The sequence below is a fragment of the Barbatula barbatula genome (genome assembly GCF_947034865.1).
Source record: "Barbatula barbatula genome assembly, chromosome: 16".
NCBI lineage: Eukaryota > Metazoa > Chordata > Actinopteri > Cypriniformes > Nemacheilidae > Barbatula > Barbatula barbatula.
The window spans coordinates 17,191,665-17,219,447 of NC_136779.1; the positions used below are offsets into that span (position 1 = coordinate 17,191,665).

At 43.1% G+C, this 27,783-nt stretch overlaps 1 protein-coding gene across 1 annotated transcript; it reads right to left on the minus strand.

The window, feature by feature from the left end:
* Positions 1-91: 91 nt before the first annotated feature.
* Positions 92-26,029, minus strand: irf3 (interferon regulatory factor 3). The gene is made up of 9 exons (XM_079476769.1): positions 25,818-26,029; positions 25,672-25,697; positions 25,330-25,372; positions 20,898-20,963; positions 20,255-20,521; positions 20,080-20,179; positions 19,720-19,991; positions 19,428-19,552; positions 92-1,059 (listed from the first exon to the last, which is right to left on the minus strand). The coding sequence occupies exons 1-9, from the start codon at positions 25,957-25,959 to the stop codon at positions 946-948; spliced, it is 1,155 nt and encodes a 384-aa protein (XP_079332895.1). The 5' UTR covers positions 25,960-26,029; the 3' UTR covers positions 92-945.
* Between the last annotated feature and the right edge of the window lie 1,754 nt (positions 26,030-27,783).

Below are 27,783 nucleotides of genomic sequence, written 5' to 3' on the forward strand. Positions count from 1 at the left end.
AAAAGTCAAAGGATCTTGTAACAATGTTATTTAAAACGCAAAAATACATTAAATATGGCATGTGTTACAACATGACCCCGGGAGACAGAGGGTAGGTACACACACAAACGGTTTATTCCACACACCCGGATAACAAGCAAGTAATCCACAGGGATACAGCTCTAACTAACTAACCAAAATTGCCTGGTTTATTTAGTAATCTTGTTTTATGTAACAGCCTTCATGTACATCACTACATTACAATGGGATGGCCTGGTGGTATTATCTGGTATGTGGACAACACATGTTCAGTTAAAAGTAACACAAAATGCAGTGCCTTGTTTTGGTTGTTGGAACATAAAAATAAAAAAATGTTTATGAAATCAACATAAAATGTGAAAAAGTCACCATGAAACGGAAGAAGTTATTTACTTATTTTCCATATCGTGCCTGTATTCGAGTGAAATGGCTTCTGAGATTAGAATAAATTTAGGGGCGGGCTTTATTTTGCCCTTCCCTTTTTGATTGGTTTGTTGTAAGTTGGGCCTGCAGGGGAGGGCTTAAAATGCCTGGCCATTGTACAGTCAGTATAGTCATACCTCTTTTTTGTTGCTGACATCATGTGGTTAAGAGTTGTTGTTCAGAGGGGAGAGGAGCTTAATGTTTTTGATTAAAGAATTAATAAAAATTGGTGTGCACGGATAAATAATTTATAATAATCACTGCAGCACTGTTGAAACACTTTTCCTGTTTGATTGCATGGTGAATTTAAATTGCATAACGCAAACGGTGGGTTAATAATTTACACATTCTTTTTCAGAGTGTACACAGAAATAAAATCAAGTCATTTAAGCAACAAACAGTATGCATGATTATAAATAATACCTTAGTATAGTTGTATTAACAGTTTAAGAAAATAGTTTCGATTCAAGAGGCCCAGTTGTTACCATTACTAAATTGAGCCTTCTAACACAACTCCATCATTTGCTCCAAAGAGACTTGGAGCTCCATTGACTGCAGGGAGGAAGCCCCACTGGCAACAGCCATCGTCTTCAAAGCCTCCAGAGAAGTCAGAACAACCTGATCAAGAGGGAGAGTGATTTGGTTAGATAAATATTCCTCAAAAGAACAGGTGGGGGACTAACGAAATGTGCTTATTAAAGATCAAGCCACGAAGTGGCGTAGACACCTATTGCTTTCGTCAATGTTCTTATTATTAGGGGTCAAGCCAAAAAGTGGCTTAGAGACCTATTGCTTCTTTTAGTGTACCAATTATTATTATTATTATTACTATTCTTCCGCAGCCCATAGAAACGTACATGGGAAAGTTGTGAAATTTGGCACACACACAGAGGACAGTCTGAACTGTTTCCAAATATGGAATCTCTAACCCAAACTCCATAGCACCCCCAACAGTCCAAACTTCCACATACGTTTTTGCCTGTAACTATTGAACCGTACATCCTAGAAACAAAATATTTTTTGTCTCTTAACGAATGTGATGATGAGAACGCTATATATAGCCAAACCTTTGTGTATTAACACAAAACTTTGTACAGGTCATTGGAGTCATGACCTGAACATAGTTTCAGCGCAGCATCACCTACTGGTCCAGAGATATAAAAAATGCTTTTTGCTAATAACTTTTGAAAACTTTTCTGGGGGCACCAGCAAAAATAGATTCAGCGCCAAAACGATTATAGCACTTCTGCTTCCACGTGTAGTGTGATGGATGTTGCATTAAGAGCTTGTTACATCTTTCTCTGCTTAGCTTATTTGCATTGTTCAACCAATGTAAGGGAAATGCTAAATTGAGAGGCTACAAGGAAAAGCTAAATGACTAAGCTAACCGAATAGAAAATTGGAAAAGGCAGCAGAGAAATCGAACTGCAAATTGTAAAATGAATTATCTTTTTAATGACTGATTAAAACCTGTATTCGTAGTTTAATTTGTAAATACAGTTATTTATTTTTAAATTGCATTTTCAAATACATTTAGAAATTCCACTATTTATTTAGTCATTAATGCACTTTAAAAATTATGTAGTTTATGTTGTTTTGTTACATCCCATTTTTTTATTTGAAAATATATTGATGGATTAATATTTCTTTATTAATTATTTTTAATGCTCCTCTAGAGGGCACTCTTCACAGTGTCGGGGTGCCATTATATTACTATTACCCATAACCCTTTGGATTATCGTTCCATCAATTACACCTGTCCCTATCTGGTTGTACTCTGTCTATTTAATGTCAGGGCGTCGAAATTAGACTTTAAATAAGAGTTTCAAACTGTGAGAGATCACAAACATGAGGACAATTTTTTTTAAAGATTTAATCGTTAAATTTTTCAAATTTCAGAATACGATTTATTATTATTTCACAGTATTTTTTATATACAGTATGTATTCAATACAAACAAATGTGTCACATAAATCGTTTTATCATTGAGAAATTGCTCAAGCAGCGTCATCTATAGCATTTAAGGTGGCACAGCATGAGATATAATTTTATTGAAACTTTCAAATATTGTTGTTTTTATGTCTTCACAGTAATAAAAAAAGAATATTAATATGGTTTTGTAAAAAATTGCTGCTGACATTATCACCTGAAAGACTTTACTGGCTCCACTAGCTCCCCTGGACCTATTTTTTCTGTTCTACCTTAAAGCTTCAGCACACTCGGACTCCTACCACTACAGTCACTTGCACATAGCCTGATGTTTATTTATTTAAATGATTCGTAAATTCAATAGTGTATGGAATGCTTTTGACAGAAAATTGACAGAAAAAAGAAAAAGGTTTGGTTGAAGTAATGACTACATCAGATGTGCTTCTGTCAGCTGGCTTTCTGATTGGATATCGTTTCATTCCACATGACAATAAACAGATTTCTTCAGCGCTAGTCCTCAGGGCTTCCCCCACACATCAGGATTGATTATTTTGTCCTCTGGGTTTCCCCAAACAGTAACAGAAAAATTACAGGAATTTGTTGCTGTGTCACAACCCCCTCTTTCTTCCCAAAAGGCACCTGTAACGAGCATGGCGGGACGAGGGCCGTGAGAGAACGGCCGAGCCCGATGATGCGAGTGATAATGAGAGTCAGTTGTGCGTTACACCGGTCTCGCATCTCTCATGGAGGAGTTCCGGAAGCATAAAAGGACAAGCGACAGGAGGGTACGACGAGAGAGCGACAGGAGGGTACGACGAGAGAGGACCAGGCCTGGACTTTATGTTGTTTGTATGGCTTTACGCAGGATTGTCGGAAGAGGACAAATCACCCTGATTATCTTGTGGTGAGGTCCCATAAATCCTGTTTTCAGTCATTTGTTGTGTAGTCATGTTGTTTGGTTCTTGTCCTGGTTTTCTAGTTTTGCCTTGGTTCTCTTTTATCTGGACTGCTTATTTGTGTATGACATCTGCCTGTTTAGTTTTGACTGGATTACCCATTTGAAGTGGTGATCGGTGCCTCCTCTTCAGGGGAAGCAGGAATTCAAAATATGTGTTTGGTGCGTCATGTGAACCTCTGTGCATTGCACATCATGTCAAAATATGTGCCTGCTGCAGATGCATCGAAAATGGTTTATGATAAAAGAGATCACAAGTTTGCTAGATACTCGCTTAGTCTCATGTGTAATGAGAGTTACTGTAAGTGTTATGCAATGATCTTGTGAGTATCTTGTGAACATGAGTGTCTCTTTATTCATAAACCCTTTCGAATGTCTGCAGCAGGCACGTATTTTGACAAGATGTGCGATGCACATACATAGGTTCATGTGACACAACATGTATTTTGACATTACGTCAAAGAGTCCTGTCAAAATACATGTTTTACCGAGCTTCGCATTACTGCTTCCACTGAAGCAGAGTGATGGATCGCCACTGCCCATTTGGATTAAAACTGCATTTGGATCCTCACCTCTCTGTTTATGCATTTATTTTTTAGAATTTGTTATTAAACAATTAAATGCATTATTACTTTTCATGTAACTCTTGTGGTCCTGTATGTACAGTTATGTTAAAAATAAAGGCAGTCCAACAAACTAACCAGAGCAGTCACTGTTTTTGGTAGAAATTATATTTCTTTACTACACGTACATAGAGTAAAGAAAACCAACAGACCCAACAGTCATTACATGCATGCTGCTAATTGTGTGTTATTGAATCATTCTTTGAAATGTACGTGCTCAAAATAATAGCAGTGTGGAGTTCAATTAGAGAAAAACTGGTTTCAAACAAGTGGTCCTTATTTAAGGATGAAGCCAGCGAATGTTGTACTGTACATTTCTATCTGAAAATCGGAGTAAAATGGTCGTTCCAGATATGAAGAACAGCGTACTTTGATTAAATCATTTATTAGGGAGAGAAAAGCATATAAAGAAGTGCAGAAAATGATAGGCTGCTCCGCTAAAAGTATATCAAATGCTTTAAAATGGCAACCAAAACCAGAAAGATGTGGAAGAAAACGTAAAACTACCATTCGAATGGATGAAAGAATAGCGAAAATGGCAATTGAGCTTAGCTCACTATTTTTAAACACACTGTTATTATTTTGAACAAAACTGTATATATAGTATTATGAATTATTTAAATGAACGCAATAGAAATATGCATTAAAAATAAATATTTAAACTAATGTTAATTGAGGAAAGCAATTATCTTATTTATCATAATTTATCTTGGACTTTTAGTGCATTAATTCTTAATTTGTGGATAAGGCACCCCTTTCTCCAAAAATATTTAATTTAATAGATCAAAATAGTTCCAAATAGTAGTTTAGTTTATATTACATCTTTAATTAGCATCATAAACTAGTGATATTCGACTATTTTGGCCATTTTTGTGATAGAAGTCCAATGGTGAAACCGTTTACACAACCGTTGACATTTCAATTTAAAATCTAATTGGACAGGCATACTGTAAATGGACACCTGCATAAACACATATGGCCTGATGTGGATATTTAAAATATATTTTTAATAAGTTAAAATATAAGTTAATACTCATTGTTATAATGATGAATTATAAATGTATTCCTGACTTCAAACCATTTGACAAGTATAGCTAAGAATACCTGAACACACCTTAAACGTTTCTAAATTTAAATTACTATTAAATAGCTTAAATATCTGATATGATGTTTTATGTAGAATTTAATTTTTATTAAACAAGATACCTTTTTTGTCTCCTCTCCAGGCAGAGACCAAAAGTATAATAGGAAGATGGCTTGCCCATTCACTCACCTTTTGTTCTTTGGAACATGCAAGGCAGTAACTGATGAGCTATAAATATCTCTCTGATCCTACTGGAGTTCTACGACGCAGAGCAGCTGCCTCTGCCTCTTGTGTGCGACTTCCCCTGGTTGTTTCTGTAGTGGCCAGAGGAGTCTAAAAGAGCATATTTCCCGGAAATTTCCTACAGTGTGCACATGTCGCCAGACATGTCTTGCAGCCGCCTCATCCTATAACCTGAAGGACACAATACCTGCATTACATGCTGGGACAGCATGCTGAAGTAGCATTCGTTGATACAGAATGTATGCACTGTGAGCATATGTCGATCAAGGTGTTGCGGTCACGGTTGGCTGTGTTCTTCTTCTAACCCGCTGCAGTGGCCGTCCATGCCCTGACATGACCAGATGTCTTTACAGCCCCTATTTCATCGTCCCCAAGACAGGTTGGGGACTGTGCCCCAAGCTGGACTTGCACACTCTGAAAAAGGCCCTTCACAGGCTCTCGTTCAGAATGTTAACACAGAAGCACATCCAGACGTCCGACATCGGGATTGATTCGTCATCTTGGCGCACTCGTGAGATCTGTTGTGTATGCACAGGGAACTCGTGTTCCGGCACCTCGACCGACTGAAACTGCGGGTCAACTGGTACAAGAGCAAGCTCTCCCCTGTGCAGAGCCTCTCTTAACTCGGTATGTAACTAAACTCTGTCACCATGCTCGCGCGCCTTTCCCACGAGCGCGCCCAGTCAATGCTGCGCTGCCTGACCCTCTTCAGGTGGCAATCAGCGGTGCCACTGAAACTGCCGGACTTTCGTTGCACCCTAGTGTCCTTTCTTCGGTCTGAAGCTTGGCTGGGGTGCTGTGTGCAACATTCATGCATGGTGCGGTCATTGGATGGGGCCCCGCCTGCACTGGCATATCAATTGCCTAGAGTTGCTGGCCGCTTGGCTTGCTCTGAAAAGGTTCCTTCCCCTCATTCAGAGTAAGCTTGTGCTGCATGGCTGCTGTGGTGTACATCAACCTCCAGTGTGGCATTCGCTCAGAGCAGATGTCGCAAGCCTCCTCCTCTTGAGTCAGCAGCTGGTGAAACCCCTACTCATATCCCAACCTCAACCAGACAGCCAATCACTCTCTCGGCAGATCATGCTCTACAGAGAGTGGTGACTCCACCCCCACTATGTCCATCTTATTTGGGAGCAGTTCGGGCAGGCACGGGTGGACCTGTTCGCCTCCCTGGACACCTCCCATTGCCCGCTATGGTACTCCCTGACCGAGGCCCCGCTCTACCTCATCTCACGATAAAGACGGTTCTCCTAGTGGCACTTGCCTCAATCAAGAGGGTAGGGGATCTGAATCCTGAGGTGACTCCCACGTGGATCTGGGACCCCGGCCTGGCTATGTGCCCAAAGTTCCCACACTGCAAACAATGACTTTCTTACTTAGTCTTTTTTTTCTTATTTTCCAGTAAAAATGTCTAAACATTCTTGAATCAATAAGAATTTTCTTGATGAGCAAACTGACCTAAGAAAATAAATCTTGTTTTTAGTAAAAAGCTCTGAGCAGCTCTTTGTCTGTTTTGGGGGACAGCAGAAGGGGAGAGCTGTCTCCAAACAGAGATTAGATCTCCAGTGCCCACTGGCAGTGAGCACTCACTCCACCCAGGCACTGGCTCAGGGGCCTCTCTGGCAGACATTGCAAGGTTCTACAAAATTCGTATAGAGCTGGTGTCTGCTGTGTCTTGCAGTAAGACCGGCGGCCGGCCATGTGTACTCTTGCAAAGCGCCTTTCCCATCAGTTAAATCGTTTCATCACTCTTGGTTCCCCTGTTGGTGAACCTGTGACCTCCCCTCGTTGGATTCCACCGCTTTTGTGCCCCCTGGTTGGGGCCCCGCACTAATACTCCCATGAGATCTCCCCTCTGGTGAGACCGTGTAGGTATACCATCTATTATCTCCCTACGGCAGATGTAGTCTCCGTCGCATCCCCCCTCAGGCGAGGGGTTAGTGCTTCACAGTGTTCCTTACGGTGCCAGGGGGCTATCTCATCTTTAGAATAGGAAAGCCGTGGTAAGAGCTTCCTGTCGTGACTCGCTAGAACTGATGCCTTACTACACCACTGGAGGGTTACGATTCGCGGGAATGCTCAATTGTGACTCACCCAGGCCAGTCAGTGTCGCTCTGCTAGAAGTGGTGAAGTGGCTCAGCGCCGTGGCGTTTTATATAGGGACCCCATTCTATCTCGACATAACGTTGAGAGACCAACAGAAAGGGAACATCTCGGTAAAAAACAAATGGTTACATTTTATTTACAATACTGTTCCAGAATAGTACAATCCGAATATTCAGTGTGCATTACAACTTCGCAAGGACAATCTGGCGTTTCAGATTTGCAGCCTGTAAGTATATTTTCGTTGTAAAAGACTTTGTTATGGACTAAGGCGAGTTGAGTTTGTCATGTTTTTTTGTAGTGCATGTTGTTTCTTTGTGTGATATGCAAATGCAGACACGCGCGTAACGTGCAAAAAGGCAACATAAGTCATCATAATGAGTAATAATGTTCCAACTAGAGGCAACAAATGTCGTGTTTAAAATCGGGTTTATTATTATTATTATTTGACTCTCCACGAGACATGGCTTAACACTTGTTAATCTAAAAGGTCCAAAGAGCATGCAATATTTATTTTGTTCCCATTCCCTACTGTAATCAAACTTGTTTCTCTCTCACACAAACTCTTCATATATGAAAGGGAGAAGAAGCACGCTAGGTCACAATAGATTGATAAAAATGCCCAAAGCTCAGAATAAAAATGCCTCAGCCGCAAAAGCTAATACCCAACCGGACCAAGCTAGCGATATCATGGTGAGCCCCGGGATAAGCATGGACACAGCTGGGGTACTTAAGGCAATAGAGGATTTAAAATCTGATCTAAAAGGAGACAATACAAAGCTTAAACAGGACATTGGCCAAATGGGACAAGAAATTAACGGTAAACTGGATAATATCGCAACTGATGTACAAGGCCTATCTCAGCAGATGGACGAGGCGGAGGCCCGTGTGAACCAGGTGGAGAGCTAGGCAGAGCAAGCGACTGAGGCGCTGTGCACCTGCCTCGATCAGCAGAGGAAACTTCAGATTAAAGTGTTAGACTTAGAGTCACGATCCAGAAGAAACAACATACGTATCTTTGGGGTACCAGAAGCACAAGAGGGGGTCTCTGTGACACAGTTTATTGAGAAGCTTTTGCAGAGCCAGCTACAACTACTGGAGGATTTTAACTTTAGAATACAATGCGCACATCGGGCCCTTGCAAGTAAACCCCCGCTTGGAGCATCACAGAGGGCTGTAATTGTAAATTTTCTGGAGTTTTCTATGAAAGAATTGATCTTGAGGGAAGCGTGGAAAAAAGGCAAGATACAGGTGGGCACCGCATTTATACATTTCGACCATGACTACGCACCCGAGATTGTTAAGAGGCGCAGAGAATATAACGCCATCAAAAAAGCACTTAAGGACAAAGGCATACGTTTCTAAACGCCGTTTACCAACATGAGGATCCACCGGGAGACTGGCGTGCGCACATACTCCAGTGCTCGGGAAGCCTATAAGGAGCTGAAGAGATGCGCATTTCAAGAGGAGGAGCCGGTTACGGCCGACGGAGGGAACAGAACAGAGTCTTGTCTTCGGTAGCTATTGGGCTGGTAGCCGGCGAACAGCAGCGGGCCCGCCGTGGCGCTCAGAGCGAAGGCCAAGTTGCAAGAATTCCAGAGGGAACATTCTGATTAAAAAGGAGCAGGGTATCTCGCTACAACCTGATGCTTATCAGGCCACTGTTTGATTATCTACTACGTGGGAGAGGGCACACTTCATCGTCTACGTTGGACTAATAAGATGGACGTGTTTTTACACCCAGACACATCTACTGTCTTTTTCGGGCCCTCTCGTCCAGAGAGACTTAACCCTCCACCTGCCAACGGGGTTACATGAGAAGAGGAAGAATCCTCTTTTAGTTTGGAAGTCAGTTCATTAAGGTTCATTTTTTTTATTGTTCAATGTGTGTTCTTAGGGGTTGCTAAATTTTGTAACTGCTTTTGCTATTATAACAGTGTCATATGATTTGAAAATTGCTTCTTTGAATTTGTCCAGTGAAAAGAAAAAGGGTACTAGCTAAATTGAGAAAAGATGGGATACAAGTAGCTTTTCTACAGGAGACGCACAAGTCCAAGAAAGAACATGATAAATTTAAAACGTTAGGGTACTCTAATACATTTCATAGCTGGTGTAAAGATAGTAGGAAAAGGGGGGTGGCTTTCCAATTTCTAACTCTCTAAACTTTGAATTAATTTCTGAAAAGGTTGATAAAGAAGGCAGATTTATTATTATAAAAGGGCGAATTGATAATGTGGTGGTGACGTTTGCTAACATTTATGTACCACCGAAAGTGACAGGAAATTTTTTAAACTGCTTTTTGATACAATAATCTCAGTAGGTGAGGGGATCCTAGTTTGTGCTGGTGATTGGAATACAATTCTAAATTATACCATGGATACAACCAGCTCCAAGAAACAAAAAACTGGTAGATCAAAAGATCTTAATATTTTGATTAGAGAGACGGGTATGTTTGATGTCTGGAGGGATTTTCACATTACAGAGAGAGATTTTACCCATTATTCTCTCTCACATAAAGTCCACTCCAGGATTGACTTCTTTTTGATGAACACCATTGACAGGTTTAGGGTGAAGGAATGCAAAATTGGAACATCTGATATATCTGACCACAACATTGTCTATTTGTCTATTCAATTATCTAATCATTCAAAAACAACACTATGGCGCTTAAATATGAGCATTCTTAACAAGGAAACCACAATTAATGACATTAAGAAGGAAATAATAGATTGTGTAGAGGATAATAACAATGGTCAGGTAAATCCTCTTCTGGTTTGGGATACAGTTAAAGCAGTAGTGAGAGGTAGACTCATTTCAAGAACTGCCTATTTGAAGAAGATAAAACGATTAAAATATGACGAGTTGGAAAAGACACTTAGGAGTCTAGAGCTAAAACAACAAGAAAGTACTAATGATCAAGAATTGACCGAACAAATAACAGTTATTAAAAATAATATAAATGATATGTTACACGAAGAGATTTTCAAAACAGACTTTTTATGAATCTGGACCAAAAGCCATGAGAATTCTAGCAAGACGCCTACGAAAGCAGCGAGGGTGTCGGGATCCGGAGCTAACACGGGTTTTGTTTTGTCGTGTGTATGTAGGAGCACATGGGGTTTGTTTTAGATATGCCACACCTGCCTGCTTCCGTTAGCACCCTCATGAGCTCTCACTGCCTGCACCTGGTGTTTATTTAGTTCTCTATTTAGTTCTACTATTTAATCTCTGCCACCGCACACTCCCTTGTGCGATCGTTAACTTTTGTTATTCAGTACCCCAGTTTACGGTAGTCACAGTCTTGCATTCGCTCTTGATAAAATCTTGTCTAGTCTTGTCCTGCTCAGTTTTGCGTCTAGGAATACCCTTGCCGAGTGATTGTTTGTGTGCGTGTCATTTGTGCCGTACCTCTTCATCTCTGTTGCTCTTCCAGATAGTATTATTACACCACCTCTGTGTCAAGATTCCCCGTCATCTCATCTCCGCGGGCTATTGACTCTGCACGGGTTCTCTGTTCATCTGGCTGCATTCTCCTCACCCCCTGGCTTATCCCGCTACTGACCGGTCGTTCTCCGCTCAACGATACTGACACTACCGGACTTCGTCTCTCCACTCGCGACCTCTGCGGAGAGCGTTCTCTGCGCAGACTTCAGACGGGGTCGCGAATTCACTGCGGCCGACGCTTTCTGGACCCTCCTGTGGCGGGGCGGACGTTCACTCCCATCTCGGCTGGCACTGCCGTATACTGGGTCTCCCAGTTGGCCTCGCAGTCAGCCTGGGCGATCCGCATTCCTATTGGACTTCCACTAACCCAATCCTTGGAGCTATCAATAAAACTCTTGTTACTCACCTGCAATTGAATCCTTGCTTCTCATTCTTGACAGAACGATCGCACAAATTATGGATTCAGCAGAGGCAGATCCGTTGCGGACGGCTCTTTCACAACAAGGGGCAATGCTGGGCCAACAGGCAACCCGTCTCAACACCTTGGCACAGGAGATCGGTGCGCTTCATGCCCAGGTAGCTGAACTCTCGGCTCACCTCCAGGTCATACAGACCGCCACAGCAGCTCGGGCAGAGCCGCTTGGGCGAGAACCTGAGCCCCACGTCAACAACCCGCCAGTCTATAGCGGTGATCCCAGTTCTTGTCGTGCCTTTCTGTCGCAATGCGCTCTGGTATTCAACCTCCAGCCTCGTCGCTACACCTCAGAGGATGCTAAGGTGAGCTTCGTTCTCACTCTCCTCACCGGTCAAGCTCGAGAATGGGGGATGGCTGTCTGGGATGCCCAAGCAGCATGTTGCTCGTCTTTCGAGGCGTTTCGAAAGGAGATGGAAAGACTGTTCGACCGGTCAGTCCAGGGAGACGAGGCTGCCGCTAAACTCTCTCGCCTAATGCAAGGTAGTACGTCGATCACAGATTATGCAATCCAATTTCAGACCCTAAGTGCTGCTTGCGAATGGAACACAGCAGCGCTGCGAGCACGTTTCCTGCAGGGTCTCAACGATGCTATAGCAGACGAGCTGGCGGTCATGGATGTGCCCACAGAATTGGAAGAGCTGATCACTTGCGCTGCGAGTGGAGTCTCGCCTGGATCTTCGCCGTCGCCGACGGCAGGTAGTCAACTCTTGGCGCCAGATGAAGCCTGCAAATCACACCCACACCTGATAATGCTGAACCCATGCAGCTGGGGCGACTTCGTCTTTCTCCCCTCCTAAGCAACAACGGCTTGTGCAGGGCCTCTGCCTGTACTGTGGGAAACCTGGTCATTTTGCCATCAATTGCCCGCTAAAAGCCAATGCCCACCAGAAGGACTGAGGATACTGGTGGGCAAACTTCTCTGTCCACTTCCCCTGGCGTCTCACACTCAGCTATCATTCACTCTGGAGTATCAGGGAGACAACCACGCCGGCATGGCCCATTCAGGGGCCGAAGGAAATTTCATAGATCGCAAGACAGCTCAACATTGGCGCCTCCCCTCGGTTCCTCTCTCAGCTCCGATGTCAGCCTGTTCGCTGGGTGGCGCGCCCCTTTTCACTGTCACTCACTGCACTCCTAGCGTAAGTCTGTTTGTTTCTGGGAATCATCGTGAGAGTATTGTGCTGTACATACTCGATTCCCCCAACAATACTATTGTCCTCGGGCATCCGTGGTTGATACAGCACGGTCCTCACGTTGATTGGGTTAATAACACTATTTTTTCTTGGAGCCCGTCTTGTCATGTGTCTTGTCTAGGTCCTGCCCTCTCTCCTGTCTCTATTTCTTGTGCTCCTCAGGTGGAATCCGTCGACCTAAACTCTGTTCCGGCGGAGTACCATGGTCTTGGTGCGGTCTTCAGCAAGTCTCAGGCCACCTCGCTGCCTCCTCATCGTCCCTACGACTGCGCCATCGACCTCCTCCCTGGCACTTCTCCACCCAGGGGTTGCTTATTCTCCCTGTCTGGTCCCAAGAGAGAGGCCATGGACCAGTACATCCGCGATTCTCCTCAGTCTGGACTCATTCGCCGCTCCTCCTCGCCCGCTGGCGCGGGGTTCTTCTTCGTTCAGAAGAAGGATGGCTCCCTACGCCCTCAATTATCGATTATCGAGGTTTGAATGACATTACCGTTAAGAACAGGTATCCCCTACCTCTCATGTCTTCTGCCTTTGAATTATTGCAGGGAGCCAAGGTCTTCACTAAATTAGACCTCCGCAACGCCTATATCACCTTGTCCGCATGCGAGAAGGAGATGAGTGGAAGACAGCGTTTAACACACCCACGGGACACTACGAGTATTTGGTGCTTCCCTTCAGTCTCACCAATGCTCCGGCTGTCTTTCAGGGCCTGGTCAACAGCGTTCTGGGTGACATGATCAATCAGTTTGTCTTTGTGTATCTGGACAACATTTTAATCTTCTCCCCTTCCTTCTAGGTACACACCCAGCATGTTAGACGGCTTCTCCAACGCCTACTAGAGAATCGACTCTTTGTCAAAGCGGAGAAGTGCGAGTTCCATGCCGAGTCTGTTACATTCCTTGGCCATATAATATCCACGAAGGGTATACAGGCTGATCCCGCCAATATAAAGGCTGTCGCTAAGTGGCCAATACCCAACTCTCGTAAGGATGTGCAGCGTTTTCTGGGATTCGCCAATTTTTACCGGCGTTTCATCAGAAACTTTGGTCAGACGGCTGCACCTCTTACCCCGTTGACTTCCACCAAGACTCCCTTCAGGTGGAATCAGCAGGCTCAGGAGGACTTTGATAAATTAAAGTCCCGTTTTATCTCTCCTCCTGTCTTGTCTCTTCCAGATCCTGAGGGTCAGTTTATCGTCGAGGTCGATGCTTCAGACGTCGGAGTAGGCGCAGTCTTGTCTCAGCGTTCCGCTCACGATGGGAAGGTTCATCCCTGCGCCTATTTCTCCCATCGGCTCAGTCCGGCAGAATGTAACTACGACATTGGCAACAGAGAACTGCTGGCGGTCAAGTTAGCGCTGGGCGAGTGGCGCCACTGGTTGGAGGGTGCAGCGCAGCCCTTCCTGGTCTGGACGGATCACAAGAACTTGGAGTATATCCGTTCGGCCAGGAGGTTAAGTTCTCGTCAGGCCCGTTGGGCACTCTTTTTTGGCCGGTTTAACTTCACCCTCTCGTTCCGGCCTGGGTCCAAGAACACAAAACCCGATGCTCTTTCCCGCCTGTTCGAGGCCTCGGGGGACAGCCATTCGACGGATGCCATCCTTCCCACAGGAGTGGTGGTCGGGGTTGTTTCCTGGGGAATCGAGCGGAGGGTGGAGCAGGCCGGCCGGGGAGTCCAAGTGCCAATTGAGTGTCCGATGGGTCGATTGTTCTTGCCGGCTGCGCTGCGGTCGGCGGTCCTTCAGTGGGGACACTCGTCCAAGCTGGTTTGCCATCCAGGAATTCGGGGAACGTCGGCATCTGTTAGTCAGCGTTTTTGGTGGCCGTCATTGTCCACCGATGTCAGACAGTTCGTGTTGGCCTGCCCGACGTGCGCTCAATCCAAACCCAGCAACCGCCCTGCCTCTGGTCTGCTCCGTCCCCTCCCCATTCCCTCTCGCCCCGGTCACATATTGCCCTCGATTTTGTTACTGGGCTTCCCCCCTCTGGCGGTAACACTTGTTCTCACCGTGGTGGATCGCTTTTCCAAGGCGGTTCATTTCATCCCTCTTCCCAAGCTTCCCTCCTCGCGGGAAACCGCACAACTGCTCATTGACCATGTTTTCCGGCTCCACGGCCTGCCGGTTGATTTGGTCTCTGATAGGGGCCCGCAGTTCACCTCACGGTTCTGGAGGGAATTTTGTAGACAGATCGGGGCCTCCGCGAGTCTGTCCTCCGGGTTCCACCCTCAGACCAACGGGCAGTGCGAGCGGGCCAACCAGGATCTCGGGAGAATGCTCCGCTGTCTAACATCATCCCATCCGAGTTCCTGGAGCCAACAACTCTCTTGGGTGGAATATGCCCATAACTCCCTCCCGTCGGCTGCCTCAGGTTTGTCTCAATATGAGTGTTCCCTTGGCTATAACCCTCCTCTTTTTCCCTCACAGGAACCTGACGCTGCGGTGCCGTCTGCTCTGGCTTTCATCCAGCACTGTCGACGCACCTGGCGGAGAGCCAGAGAGGTCCTGGCACGGACTTCAAGACGCACCAAGGCAGCAGCCGATCGTCACCGGTCTTCTCCCCCTACCTATGTGTGTGGTCAACGGGTTTGGCTCGCTACCAAGGACCTGCCTCACCGGGCGCCTTCCCGTAAACTGGCACCCAGGTTCATAGGGCCATTCCGTATTACCAAGGTGGTTAATCCGGTGGCTGTTAGGCTCAGGCTTCCCCCTTCCCTCGGTCGGGTTCACCCGGTTTTTCATGTCTCCCGGGTAAAATCTGTTGTTTCTTCACCCCTCAACCCTGCCAGCAGCCGACCACCCCCCCCCCACCACGTCTCATTGCAGGCGCTCCCTCTTACTCGGTGCAGCGACTACTTGACGTGCGTCGGCGGGGCAGGGGATTTCAATATCTAGTGGACTGGGAGGGCTATGGCGCAGAGGAGAGGAGCTGGGTGCATCCCGGGATGTGCTGGATCGCTCGTTGATCGTGGACCTCCATCGGAGACGAGGTGAGCCCCCTCCTAGGCCGCCTGGGGGCGTACGTGGAGGGGGGGATACTGTTGGGATCCGGAGCTAACACAGGTTTTGTTTTGTCGTGTGTATGTAGGAGCACATGGGGTTTGTTTTGACAGTCCCGTGTGTTCGCTGTTTACGTGTAGATATGCCACACCTGCCTGCTTCCGTTAGCACCCTCAGTAGCTCTCACTGCCTAAACCTGGTGTTTATTTAGTTCTCACTATTTAATCTCTGCCACCGCACACTCCCTTGTGCGATCGTTAACTTTTGTTATTCAGTACCCCAGTTTGCGGTAGTCACAGTCTTGCATTCGCTCTTGATAAAATCTTGTCTAGTCTTGTCCTGCTCAGTTTTGCGTCTTGGAATACCCTTGCCGAGTGATTGTTTGTGTGCGTGTCATTTGTGCCCTACCTCTTCATCTCTGTTGCTCTTCCAGATAGTATTATTACATCACCTCTGTTTCAAGATTCCCCGTCATCTCAGCGTCACCCGCAGCAGGCTTCGCCATCACCGAGGGGATTCCCATCTCCGCGGGCTATTGGCTCTGCACGGGTTCTCTGTTCATCTGGCTGCATTCTCCTCACCCCCTGGCTTATCCCGCGACTGACCGGTCGTTCTCCGTTCAACGATATTGACACTACCGGACTTCGTCTCTCCACTCGCGACCTCTGCGGAGAGCGTTCTCTGCGCAGACTTCAGACGGGGTCGCAAATTCGCTGCTGCCGGCACCGACGCTCTCTGGACCCTCCTGTGGCGGGGCGGATGTTCACTCCCATCTCGGCTGGCGCTGCCGTATACTGGGTCTCCCAGTTGGCCTCGCAGTCAGCCTGGGCGTTCGTACCGCCGATCATCCGCATTCCTATTGGACTTCCACTAACCCAATCCTTGGAGCTATCAATAAAACTCTTGTTACTCACCTGCAATTGAATCCTTGCTTCTCATTCCTGACAGAGGGCTAGGGTTAAAATGAATGGCCACTTAACTGATAGCTTTCAGCTGTTCAGAGGTACTCGACAAGGCTGTTGTCTCAGTCCAGCGCTCTTCGCATTATACATAGAGCCCTTGGCACAGGCTATTAGGCAAAATAAAGAGCTTATAGGCATTACTATAGCAATCACTGAACATATAATTTGACTTTTTGCGGATGATATTATCACCTATCTCCAAAATCCAGCCTCCCTAAACTTATGAGAACTCTGACAGAGTTTGGTCAGCTGTCTAATATCACCTAAACATTACTAAAACGCAAGTCCTGACCATAAACTACTCCCCCAGTAAATCCATACGACATAATTATAAACTCAAATGGGAAGCTAAAAAGTTAAAGTATCTAGGTGTGTTTATCTCCCAAGATCTAGATGATTTATTTAGTTTGAATTTTGAGAAAATTATTGACTCAATACAAAAAGACATGAAGCGCTGGGCAATGCTTATACTTGACTTCAATGCTAGATTGGAAATAGTGAAAATGAATCTGCTTCCCAGATTTTTGTATCTTTTCATGTCATTGCAGGATTGCCGACTCACATTTTAACGCTTGGGACCGGCTAATATCACGATTTATTTGGTCAGGGGCTAGACCAAGAATAAAATTTAGGACACTTCAGATTGATAAAGATCATGGTGGTTTAGCCCTTACAAATCTGAAGGAGTCATATTATCAGGGACAGAGCCAACCTCAAACCCGTCTAGGAGGTAAAGTTATCACAAACAAAGATGGGAATTGTATAGTTGAAGATACGCTATTAATTTGGAAAGAGGTTGTAAATAAGTATAAATTGGCTAATGATATTAAACTTTTGATTTGCCCTCATGCAACCCGACTTTTCGACTAGGTGAAATAGGCTCTTTATTCTTGAGTTGGAAAGATCATGGCCTCATGGCCCTGTGTCAATTTGTAGACGGCAACATCTTTAGGCCATTCGAACAACTCAAGAGACAATATAAACTAGAGAACAGAGATCTATTCAAATATTTTCAATTGAGACATTTCTATAACAGTGAAATAAGAAAATGCATTTCTCCTGAAGGCAGTGACATTGTTAAAGTTTTTGTTAATGCTTATAAGTCCCCGCCAAGTAAAACTGTCTCTAAATTATATAAAGCACTGCAGAAACAAAATGGAAACAATACCTTGTATATTAAGTCAAAATGGGAAAAAGAGCTGCGTGTGGAAGTGTCAGAGGGTGATTGGCTTTTAATGTGCGTGACACAACAGACGTCTACTAGTTCTAAAAGGTGGAGGGAATTTGGGTGGAAGAGTCTGGTCAGATTTTTCATTACACCTCATATTATTAGTAACCAAAGGGGTGAACAACAGCAATGCTGGCGGCAGTGTGGGCAGTGGAACGCCAATCACTCTCATATATTTTGGATGTGCCCAAAGTTAGAACAATTCTGGGACAGTATCATTTTAATTACTGGGAGGATAATGGGTTATGTCATTCCTAAAGATCCTAAGATTTTCTTGTTGGGTCTAATAATTGATAAGGTGGTCCAAAAAGACGACATTTATCTGTTTAAAATTCTAATGATTGCATGTAAAAAGCCTATCACTCGGTCTTGGTTAAAGATTGACCCACCTCGGACTGATCAATGGAAAGAAATAGTGGAGGAGATACACTCAATGGAGAAGATGACATACTTTCTACCTATCAAAGGACACATCTATAATAAGTGCTGGACAAAATGGTTTGCATATAAGGAAGCGGAACAATTTTAACACTTTATTTTGTTATTATATAATTTATAGTGCCCCTTGTTCTTTGTTTCTGTATGTTGTGTTGTAAATAAGAAAAATGCCAAATAAAGAGTATAAATAAACAGCTATAGTTTTATAGTTTGTAACAATGTTTTTTTTAAGGAGGTACAGATGACATTTTATCACCAGTCAGTACAATTGCTTTGGAACCTGATGTTCTGAATTTGGTATGAGGCGTTATATTTCCATCACACGCTTTCAGTATTTGATCAATCAATAAGCAATGGTTAACTGGTCAATCATAGCACACCTCGCTTTTCAGATTGATGAGCTTAGTAAAAAGTATAATTCTGGGTTTTTTAACCTTAATTCATGTAAACACATTGCATTACATCTAAAATAAACCATAATATTAGTTTTAGCCATGTCCACCAAGTCTGCCAACGTTCACAACATATGCACTGTCGAGCTGACGTAGGAGTCAGTGTGCATGACGGATATGAATTAAACAAATGCAAGAGCCGCCATTCTACGTCAGCACCACATCCATGCGTCTCTTGGTCTTCCAGACAGGCGTTGGAGATTGATGCAGAAGTCAGGAAATTGTTAAATAATGTCTTAGATTTTTTTGCCCACAAAAAGTATCCTAGTTGCTTAAAACAGTTCAGGCTGAACCACATGTACTATTTTAACAATGTCTTTAATAACTTTGTGCGCTTTGAATATGGTTTGCGTGGTTTGCTAGTCAGAAAACTCCTTGACCTCATCAAAATATTTTATTTTGTGTTCTGAAGATGAATGGAGGTTTTAGGGTTATCGGACAACCTGAGGGTAATTCATAAGACTTTTACTTTTTATTTTTGGCAGAATAGCCCTTTAATTAGTCTACTCATCTGAAAGTGAAAAGCAGGTAGCCTACCCAAATTTAATTGACAGAAGAAGTACAATTTAATTCTGTCTTGCAATCTGCATGACAGACATAAAGAACACTAGAAGCTTTTCTATGACTCTTCGCATTTTTAAGTGGGTTGCAGATATTGTGTATTTTCTGAGATAATATATATGTTTAGAACAATAACAGTAGAATATATCATAATTGTGGTCAATCACAATTAAACATATCGAAAATATTTCATATAAACTACACAAACACAAATCATGTCTTTTTAGAAAAGGCAAGTTCATATATTACTTTTTGGATACCAATATATTCTGATCAAAAGGCAATGCTTTACTCTAACCTCTATCATGATGAGTTTCTTCTCCCATGGTTTCATTTTAGGGTCTGGCCATTTTTCTCCCAAAATGAAGTACAGGGTGTAAGATGGTGATGGTCCACTGTTTTCTTTTATAAACTCCATCAAACCTAATAGAATGACATAATCAGTCATGCAGCACATTTTCCAGTTCGCCAATCTTCAATAATAGCCCCAACATTCACAAAAAAAACATTTGCAAACCTGCTTGAATCAAATTAAATTGGTAATGCACAATTGTACTATTTATGATTGTGATTATGTTATGTTAATTCACCTGATATATAGTCCTTAAATAAGTATATGACTTCAGGTTTGTTCTTAGAGAGTTCTCTGGCTCTTTGGCTCTTTTCATGTTTGCAAATACCCCAGAAGACCTTGCATTTTCCCCAACGATGGCCCAAAACCACTCCGTCTGATCTACGCAGCTCCAAACCCCCAAGATTCTCCAGGATTTCCTTTGTAAGCATTGCCTGCATCTGATCAGGAATATTATCTGGACTAGGTAGATTCACCACTGGCACACCACTCTCCATTGCACTGGAGTCCCTACAAGGGTACAACATTTATCTATATAAAACATGATCCTTGGCAGAAGTTTTAAGATTAGTAAATTAAGTTTAAAAAAAAAACTAACATGCTTCCCTGATACACCAGTTGGAAACCAACATCATTCTCCAACAAATGATCTAACACCATCTTTCCTTTGTAATAAACCTTAATCTGAAAAAAGGTTTCTGTAAAGGAAATTAGTGACAAAATAAAAATGCAATAAACACCAGAATCAAACACCAGAAATCAGTGTAACCTACCTAATGTACAAGTCGCATCATAAATAGCAGCCGGATTACCCAAATGTTCCCCATCTGGGTAGTATTGTGCCTTTTTATATGTTCTTTCAGCTGCTGAAAATCCCCCCATTTCTGTCTGCTCTATTTCACCAATAGCACCTCCAGCTGAAGTTCTGTAAGATTCCTCTACTGAATGCACCATTTCAGTAGAACTCCCTTTAGTAAAGTGTGGTGTAGCACAAGGACTGATTTCTTGGTACAGTTCTTCTTCAACCAGTCCAACAAAACCTAAAAACAACAACAAAAAAAACTTAAACTTAAAGGGATAGTTTCACATTATTTTTTATTTTTATTATTTACCCTCATGCCAATCCAAACCTGAATGACTTTCTTCTGCAGAACACAAAATAAGGTATTTTAAATAACATTCATAATCCGCGAATCGTTTTTGTGTTTTGAACGACAGAAGGGTAAACAAATATGTTTTTAATTCATTTGAGATGTATTTATTTTTGGTTGAATGTTCTTTTCAGGCATTTTGGGATAAACTTTAAAGCTGACCAAAGACATACAACATTTTGGAGTACACTGGATTAAATAATAAGATTTGAAAACATATTCAAAAGAATAAGAGAAGACAGAGCAAGATGAGAATTAACAGTACCTTGTGTGGAACTATCCTTGATGTTAAGGTCAAGAAAACAGCTGTCCAAATCATGGGATGGGAGAGCTATTATGCATAAAGAGTAGACGCAGGAGATAGAAAAACTGTAACACATTATCCTGTAATAACTGCACATAATGTAATAATTGAATATAATGTAACATTATTCATTTATTAACAAATTGTAAAAATAGACATTTATTACATTATAAACTCGCCAAACAATAGTCATAATGCTATCATTTTAATAGCTTACTTAAACAAGACTCCTTGTGTTGTGCTGTATACCTTTACATTTTTGTAATTTCTTTATCTAACTATAAAATGCACCAGATTTGTGTTAGTTTGATCAAACCAAGTATTAAAAGTATGTAAAGTACTGTGTGTAAATAATCATATTATCTGCCTTAGGTTAAAGGGATAGCAGCTGTACAAGAAAACATTGACTATAAGCAAAACATAAAAGGTTATGCAAGTCAACACAGGTCAAATATCAGACACACTATAAATTCCTATATGCAGTGTTAATTAAATAAGACTATAAAATTCTAGCAGCCCCCCACGGCCAGGCAAACAGTGCAAAACAATATGCAAACAGTGGCGAGGAACCCAAAACTTAATTGGAGGAGAAAAAGGATAAGGTTTTGCAAACCAGGCCTGACAAAAAAGTTAGATTTAAGATTATCATTAATAATCTAATAGCGGCTGAAGTTTTGTAGAGTCGCATCATGTCAGGTCTGGGTATGGATTGCGCCCTGCCCGCTCTGGTAACCTTGGACTGCGTCCTGCCCGCTCTAGTAACCTTGGAACAATGATTATATTCAAATGTCATGAATATAATAAATTCCCCAGAGCGTCAGCTACTGATGCAATGTCAAGGTAACCACTCCCAGGTGTTTTTTTTAGGAAGTGGACAACGGAAATTGATATAAACAGACCCTTGTTCCCTAGATTTTGACCAAGGAAGCGAGTCTACTATATATGTACACTTTAACCAGCTCTACTGTATATTCCAGATTTCAATTTGAGTGTAACATCACAACAGATTACGCTGTAGTGTATGGTATATAATTTTTTACAGTCAAAGTTTACCATTTACTATATAGGTTTTGCTAGTGTAGGATTTTTAAGGTTTTCGGCAACAATTTATATAAATATATAATTGGGGTGTAACGGTACGTGTATCCCTACCGAAGCTTCATGGGCAACATTCCAAATATAGTCATCATTCCTATGCCCCATTCCCTCCGAAGGGCAGAGCTCTAGGAGTTTAGACTTTTTTATTGTGAACAGGGCATTTACGTGCCATTATGTAAATGTTTGGAATGCACTTGGCAAAGAACCGTAATTTCCTCATTATCTTCCGCTGGCATGTTCCTGTGACAACGAAGCATTGTGTCCGTCAGCAGAAAATTGTATATATATATTAGTGTCGTGAACGTGGATGAGGAACGTGGTGGAAGAACCCAAGTGCAGGCAGACACGGATGATGAAGGGGTTAACAAGACTTTAATAAATACAAAACACAAAACAAAAGCCCACAATGGGGTAAAAGAACATGCAGGAACTGAAGGAGGACTTAACTATAAAACACTAAGACCGAAACAAACACTCACAAGACTAGAATAAACTTAAAGGTAGCTTTCAGGACAAGACTACTTGGGCAACAGACAAGGCTTCTATTACAGGGTAAGAAGTACAACGAACGAGCACAAGACAATAGACAAGAGGGCATTAAATAGGGGAACAAACACAGGATAATTACTAAGGGGCAGGTGAAGGTAATGAAACACTAATGGGAAGGCTAACGAGACAAAAGGGCGGGAAACACTGACGAGACACGAGAAAGCACATGACAAGTCAGAATCAAAACAAAGCCATGTCTTTCTCACACTAAACCTAAGGCTATGCCATGACTCCGCTGCAAGACCAAGAATAAACATGACATGATGGCGGAATCATGACATAAGCCCCCCCTTAAATGAACACCACCAGGTGTTCATCAAGGGGTAGACTGACAAGACAGGGCAGACTGGGACAACGACAAGACAAAGCAAAACATGGTAAACAAGATTAAGGGCAGACAAGCATAAATTACAAAGGGGTTGGGGTGACAAAAATAACAAACAAGGGAGGGGAGGAGGGGGAACAACAGAGTTCATGGGGGGAACAAAAGAGTCCATGAGAGGAAGTCCAAAGGGGTTGGGATAAGGGGGGAACAGTCTTTGTCCCTGGCGCTCGGAAGCGCGGAGTCCCAGGGGACTTAGGGGACACCCTGGGGGGCGGCGCTCGAGAGCGCGAAGTCCCAGGGGCTCTAGGAGTCCCAGGCTGAGGAACATGGCTTGACGCCGGCTGGAAGGCCGGCTGAGGAACATGGCTTGACGCCGGCTGGAAGGCCGGCTGAGGAACAGGACTTGACGCCGGCTGGAAGGCCGGCTGAGGAACAGGACTTGACACCGGCTGGAAGGCCGGCTGAGTAACAGGACTTGACGCCGGCTGGAAGGCCGGCTGAGTAACAGGACTTGACGCCGGCTGGAAGGCCGGCTGAGGAACAGGACTTGACGCCGGCTGAGGAACATGGCTTGACGCCGGCTGGAAGGCAGGACCAGCCACTTGACTGGGCGCCGGCGGGACCACCGGACTTGGCAGGACCACCGGACTTGCCGGGACCACCCTCCGTTGCCTCTTCTTCTTCAGCCGAGCCACCCGTCTGGTGGTCGGGTGGAGGAAGGAGGTGAAGGGCGTGGCTGTCTCCGGGTTGGAGGCCTCTGACGAGGACCCCCAGGACTCTCGCCTACCCCTCTTGCCACCAAGGCTGACTGCGGGTGGGGAGACTGTAGGAGGTGGTGCGGTGGACGAGGTGGAGGTTGCAGAGGGTGAGGAGAGGCCCACAACCCCGATTTGCAGGGTACGGCCCTCGGGGATGGCGGCCAGCGGGGGGGAAAGACTGGGTTGAGCTGAGACACTGGGCTCCGGCCAATTCATGGCATACCTGATAAGGTCAGTGAAGCCCAGCGGTCTCAGCATTTGCATCTCCCACCCTGCTAGAGGTTGGTTGAGGCCGCCATTGAACAGGACCATCTGTTCCTGCTCACTGTGGACCATCTCCCCTGCCACCTCAAAACAGCGGTCCGCAAACTCCAACACATCTGAGTGGCCCTGGCGTAGACGGAGTAGGCAATGAGCCTGGGTTGCTCGCCTTGCCTCCATCTTGCCTGCTGGGTTCTCTTCGGGCTCGTTCGTTCTATCGTGAACGTGGATGAGGAACGTGGTGGAAGAACCCAAGTGCAGGCAGACACGGATGATGAAGGGGTTAACAAGACTTTAATAAATACAAAACACAAAACAAAAGCCCACAATGGGGTAAAAGAACATGCAGGAACTGAAGGAGGACTTAACTATAAAACACTAAGACCGAAAGAAACACTCACAAGACTAGAATAAACTTAAAGGTAGCTTTCAGGACAAGACTACTTGGGCAACAGACAAGGCTTCTATTACAGGGTAAGAAGTACAACGAACGAGCACAAGACAATAGACAAGAGGGCATTAAATAGGGGAACAAACACAGGATAATTACTAAGTGGCAGGTGAAGGTAATGAAACACTAATGGGAAGGCTAACGAGACTAAAGGGCGGGAAACACTGACGAGACACGAGAAAGCACATGACAAGTCAGAATCAAAACAAAGCCATGTCTTTCTCACACTAAACCTAAGGCTATGCCATGACTCCGCTGCAAGACCAAGAATAAACATGACATGATGGCGGAATCATGACAATAAGTGTTTATATATGTTATAGCATATTTTAAAAACGTATACATTTTATACAAATATAAAATGTACTGTTCATTTGCAAACAGTTAGGTTTTATGCTTAGGTTATGCCATTAAAACAGCAATATGTGCTGAAAGACACAATGCTTTGTTTTCACAGGAACATGACAGCTGAAGATAATGAGGAAATTATGGCGCTTCCTTTACCAAATTCATTCCAAACGTCTACATAATGGCACGCAAATGCCCTGGTTACTCCAAAGTCTAAACTCCAAGAGCTCTGCCCTTCGAAGGGAGTAGGGTATAGGAATGATAACTTCATTTGGAATTTTTCCTGTTACAGTGCATGACGGTTCAGTACGAATACTTGTACCGTTACACCTCTAATATAGAATAAAACATATTCATAAGTGTATAGGCGTCTATTTAAAAATTCAGCTTAATAGTGAATACCACGTTATCAAGGGCTTAGTGCGTTTCATTTAAACCTTTATATGAGTTCCACCAGTAGGGGTCACTCATGCAATGTAAGCAATGATGCACATCCAAGTCAACGAGACTAAGGGTATACAAATCTGGAGTGGAATGCAGCCCCGGTACTTACTGTAACCCAAAGAAAATATGCAAAAAATAAACATAAAAAAGCTGTCTTACTGGTGAAGACTTCTTCATCCCCAAAATACAGTTCTTGTGAGGCCTAAACATGAAAATTTGATACCAAAGGTTGTTTAACAGTGTCCAATAGACAATGGATAAAAGCAAATCAGGCACATTATGAAAGAAGTACTGATGCAATGCACAAAAATGCATATTGAAACTACACATTCCACTAATGTAATCAAACCAATAATCAATTATTCAAAATACAGTTTGAGTAAAATAACAAGTGTATTTATACTAGTCAACTTATAACATTTTATTTTATTTTGTGATTGCAACATGAATCAATCCCTACATAATATATACAACTTAATAAGGGATGAAACAGATACTCACATTAGTATCTTGAGACCTCTCAGAGCCTTAAGGTATAAAGACAGAGCATTATTACATTTATAAATGTTTATTTTTCAGATTTATGCTGATTATTTGATATCCACAATTTTACTAATGACCTCAATAACAAGTATGATGTTTCCTACCTGCAGAATTTGATTCAGTTGGAAATATATATACTTTATGGGGATTAGCAGCATCATTCTTGTTGTCCAATATCATCGTAAAGCCTTTGGCACGAAGAGCACTTCGGAAATTTCTCTTCCAAACAGAGGGGTCTTCATTCATCTTGCCATCTTTGGCTGCGCTAGTTTGAGCCCATGCCTGAAAGAAAATAAGTACGAAATGTGATATGGCAGTTTTATTGTATATCAGCAATATGGAATGTGTAACAACTTTATATACTTATTAAAATGTAATAATTGCACGTAATGTAATACAATGTTGAGGTAATAAAGAGTTTTCCCTTGTCCTTCATATTACAAAAACAAACTTGTCTATGTCAATCAAGATCAAATGCCGTTCATGTAGCCCTTAAAATGGATGCTTCACTCAGTGTGTGGGTTTGTCAAGTTGAGAGTCCTCAAATTAAGTACTGCATGTTTGGTGAATTTCTAACTGTTATGAAATAAACTGTTCAAAGTAACATGTGGTGTGTCTTTCTTTAAACAAGAAACATGCATACATTTAGAGAATTAACAATATTATACAAACAAAATAACACGAAAGTACACAGCCTCTTGAAAGAAATGGTTCTCGCTGGCCTTTAGACGGTGTATATATGTGTGTGGGGTGAATGTGTAAAATATTTCTAGTCACAGTTGGTCTGTGACGTTTCCCACTTTCTCTCCAGACATCATCTCGGAGATTTGAGTCCCAGCTCCGTAAAAAACAGTGTCCTCACTACATGAGTGAACTTCTCTTGTATTACAATCCTTCACTTCGCTCTCAGGTGTCTGGTCAGTTGGTAATACCTAGAATTTCAAAATCAAGTGCAGGTGGTAGGTCCTTTTCCTATCTAGCACCAAAACTTTGGAACAGTCTTCCGCGCACTGTCCGGGAGGCAAGACACACCGTCAGTTTAAATCTAGACTTAAGACGCATCTTTTCAACTTTTTAACTGCTAGAATTGTATAGTTTTATTTAATTAACACTTCATATAGGAATGTAATCTATTATCTAACATTTGACCTGTGTTTTGACTTGCATAACCTTATATGTTTTGCATATAGTCAATATGTTTTCTCGTACAGCTCCCTTGTAACAATGAAAATTGAAAAAGTTCTATATAAATAAACTGGACTTGAATTTTTGGTAGATATGATCTGGAAAGGATCTGGGTCAAGTTCTAGTTCTATTTCTCGTTCTAGTTAAAACATTAAAGTTGTAAAAGTAAAAAAAGTATAAATTAGCAATGTAATTTAAACAAAAACTCACACTTGGGCATAACATTTTATGTGATTTTTTGAAAATAGACATTTTTAATCCATTTTAACCGAAGTGTGATATTTTTTGAAAATCTGAGACTGCTCAAAAATAATAAAAAAAATAACGTTGTTGTAATATATTAACATATCCAAGACTGTCATAAAAAACTAATTTTCATTTAAATGTATTCATTCATTTGGCAGACGCTTTTATCCAAAGCGACTTACAAGTAGTTTTTTTACAGTGGCACATTACTGCAGAGCAATCAGGGGTAAGGTGCCTTGCTCAAGGGCACTTCAGTCATGACCTGCTGGCACTGAGATTTGAACCGGCTGAATCACAATCGAACTTCTGATCACAAGCCCAACGCTCTAACCACCAGGCCACAGCTGACCCTGTGATTCACATTTAGTATATAGAAAATAAGGCTGGACTACTGTAATGCTCTCCTCGCTGGTCTTCCTGCAAAGGCTATCAAACCACTCCAGCTGGTTCAAAATGCAGCAGGGCTCATATGACACCCCTTTTCATCTCTCTCCACTGGCTACCGGTTGAAGCCCGTATCAGATTCAAGTCACTGATGCTTGCCTACAGGACTATCACTGGATCTGCACCGACATACTTTTACACCCTACTACACCCCATCAAGAACCCTGTGTTCAGCAAACGAGCGGTGCCTTGTAT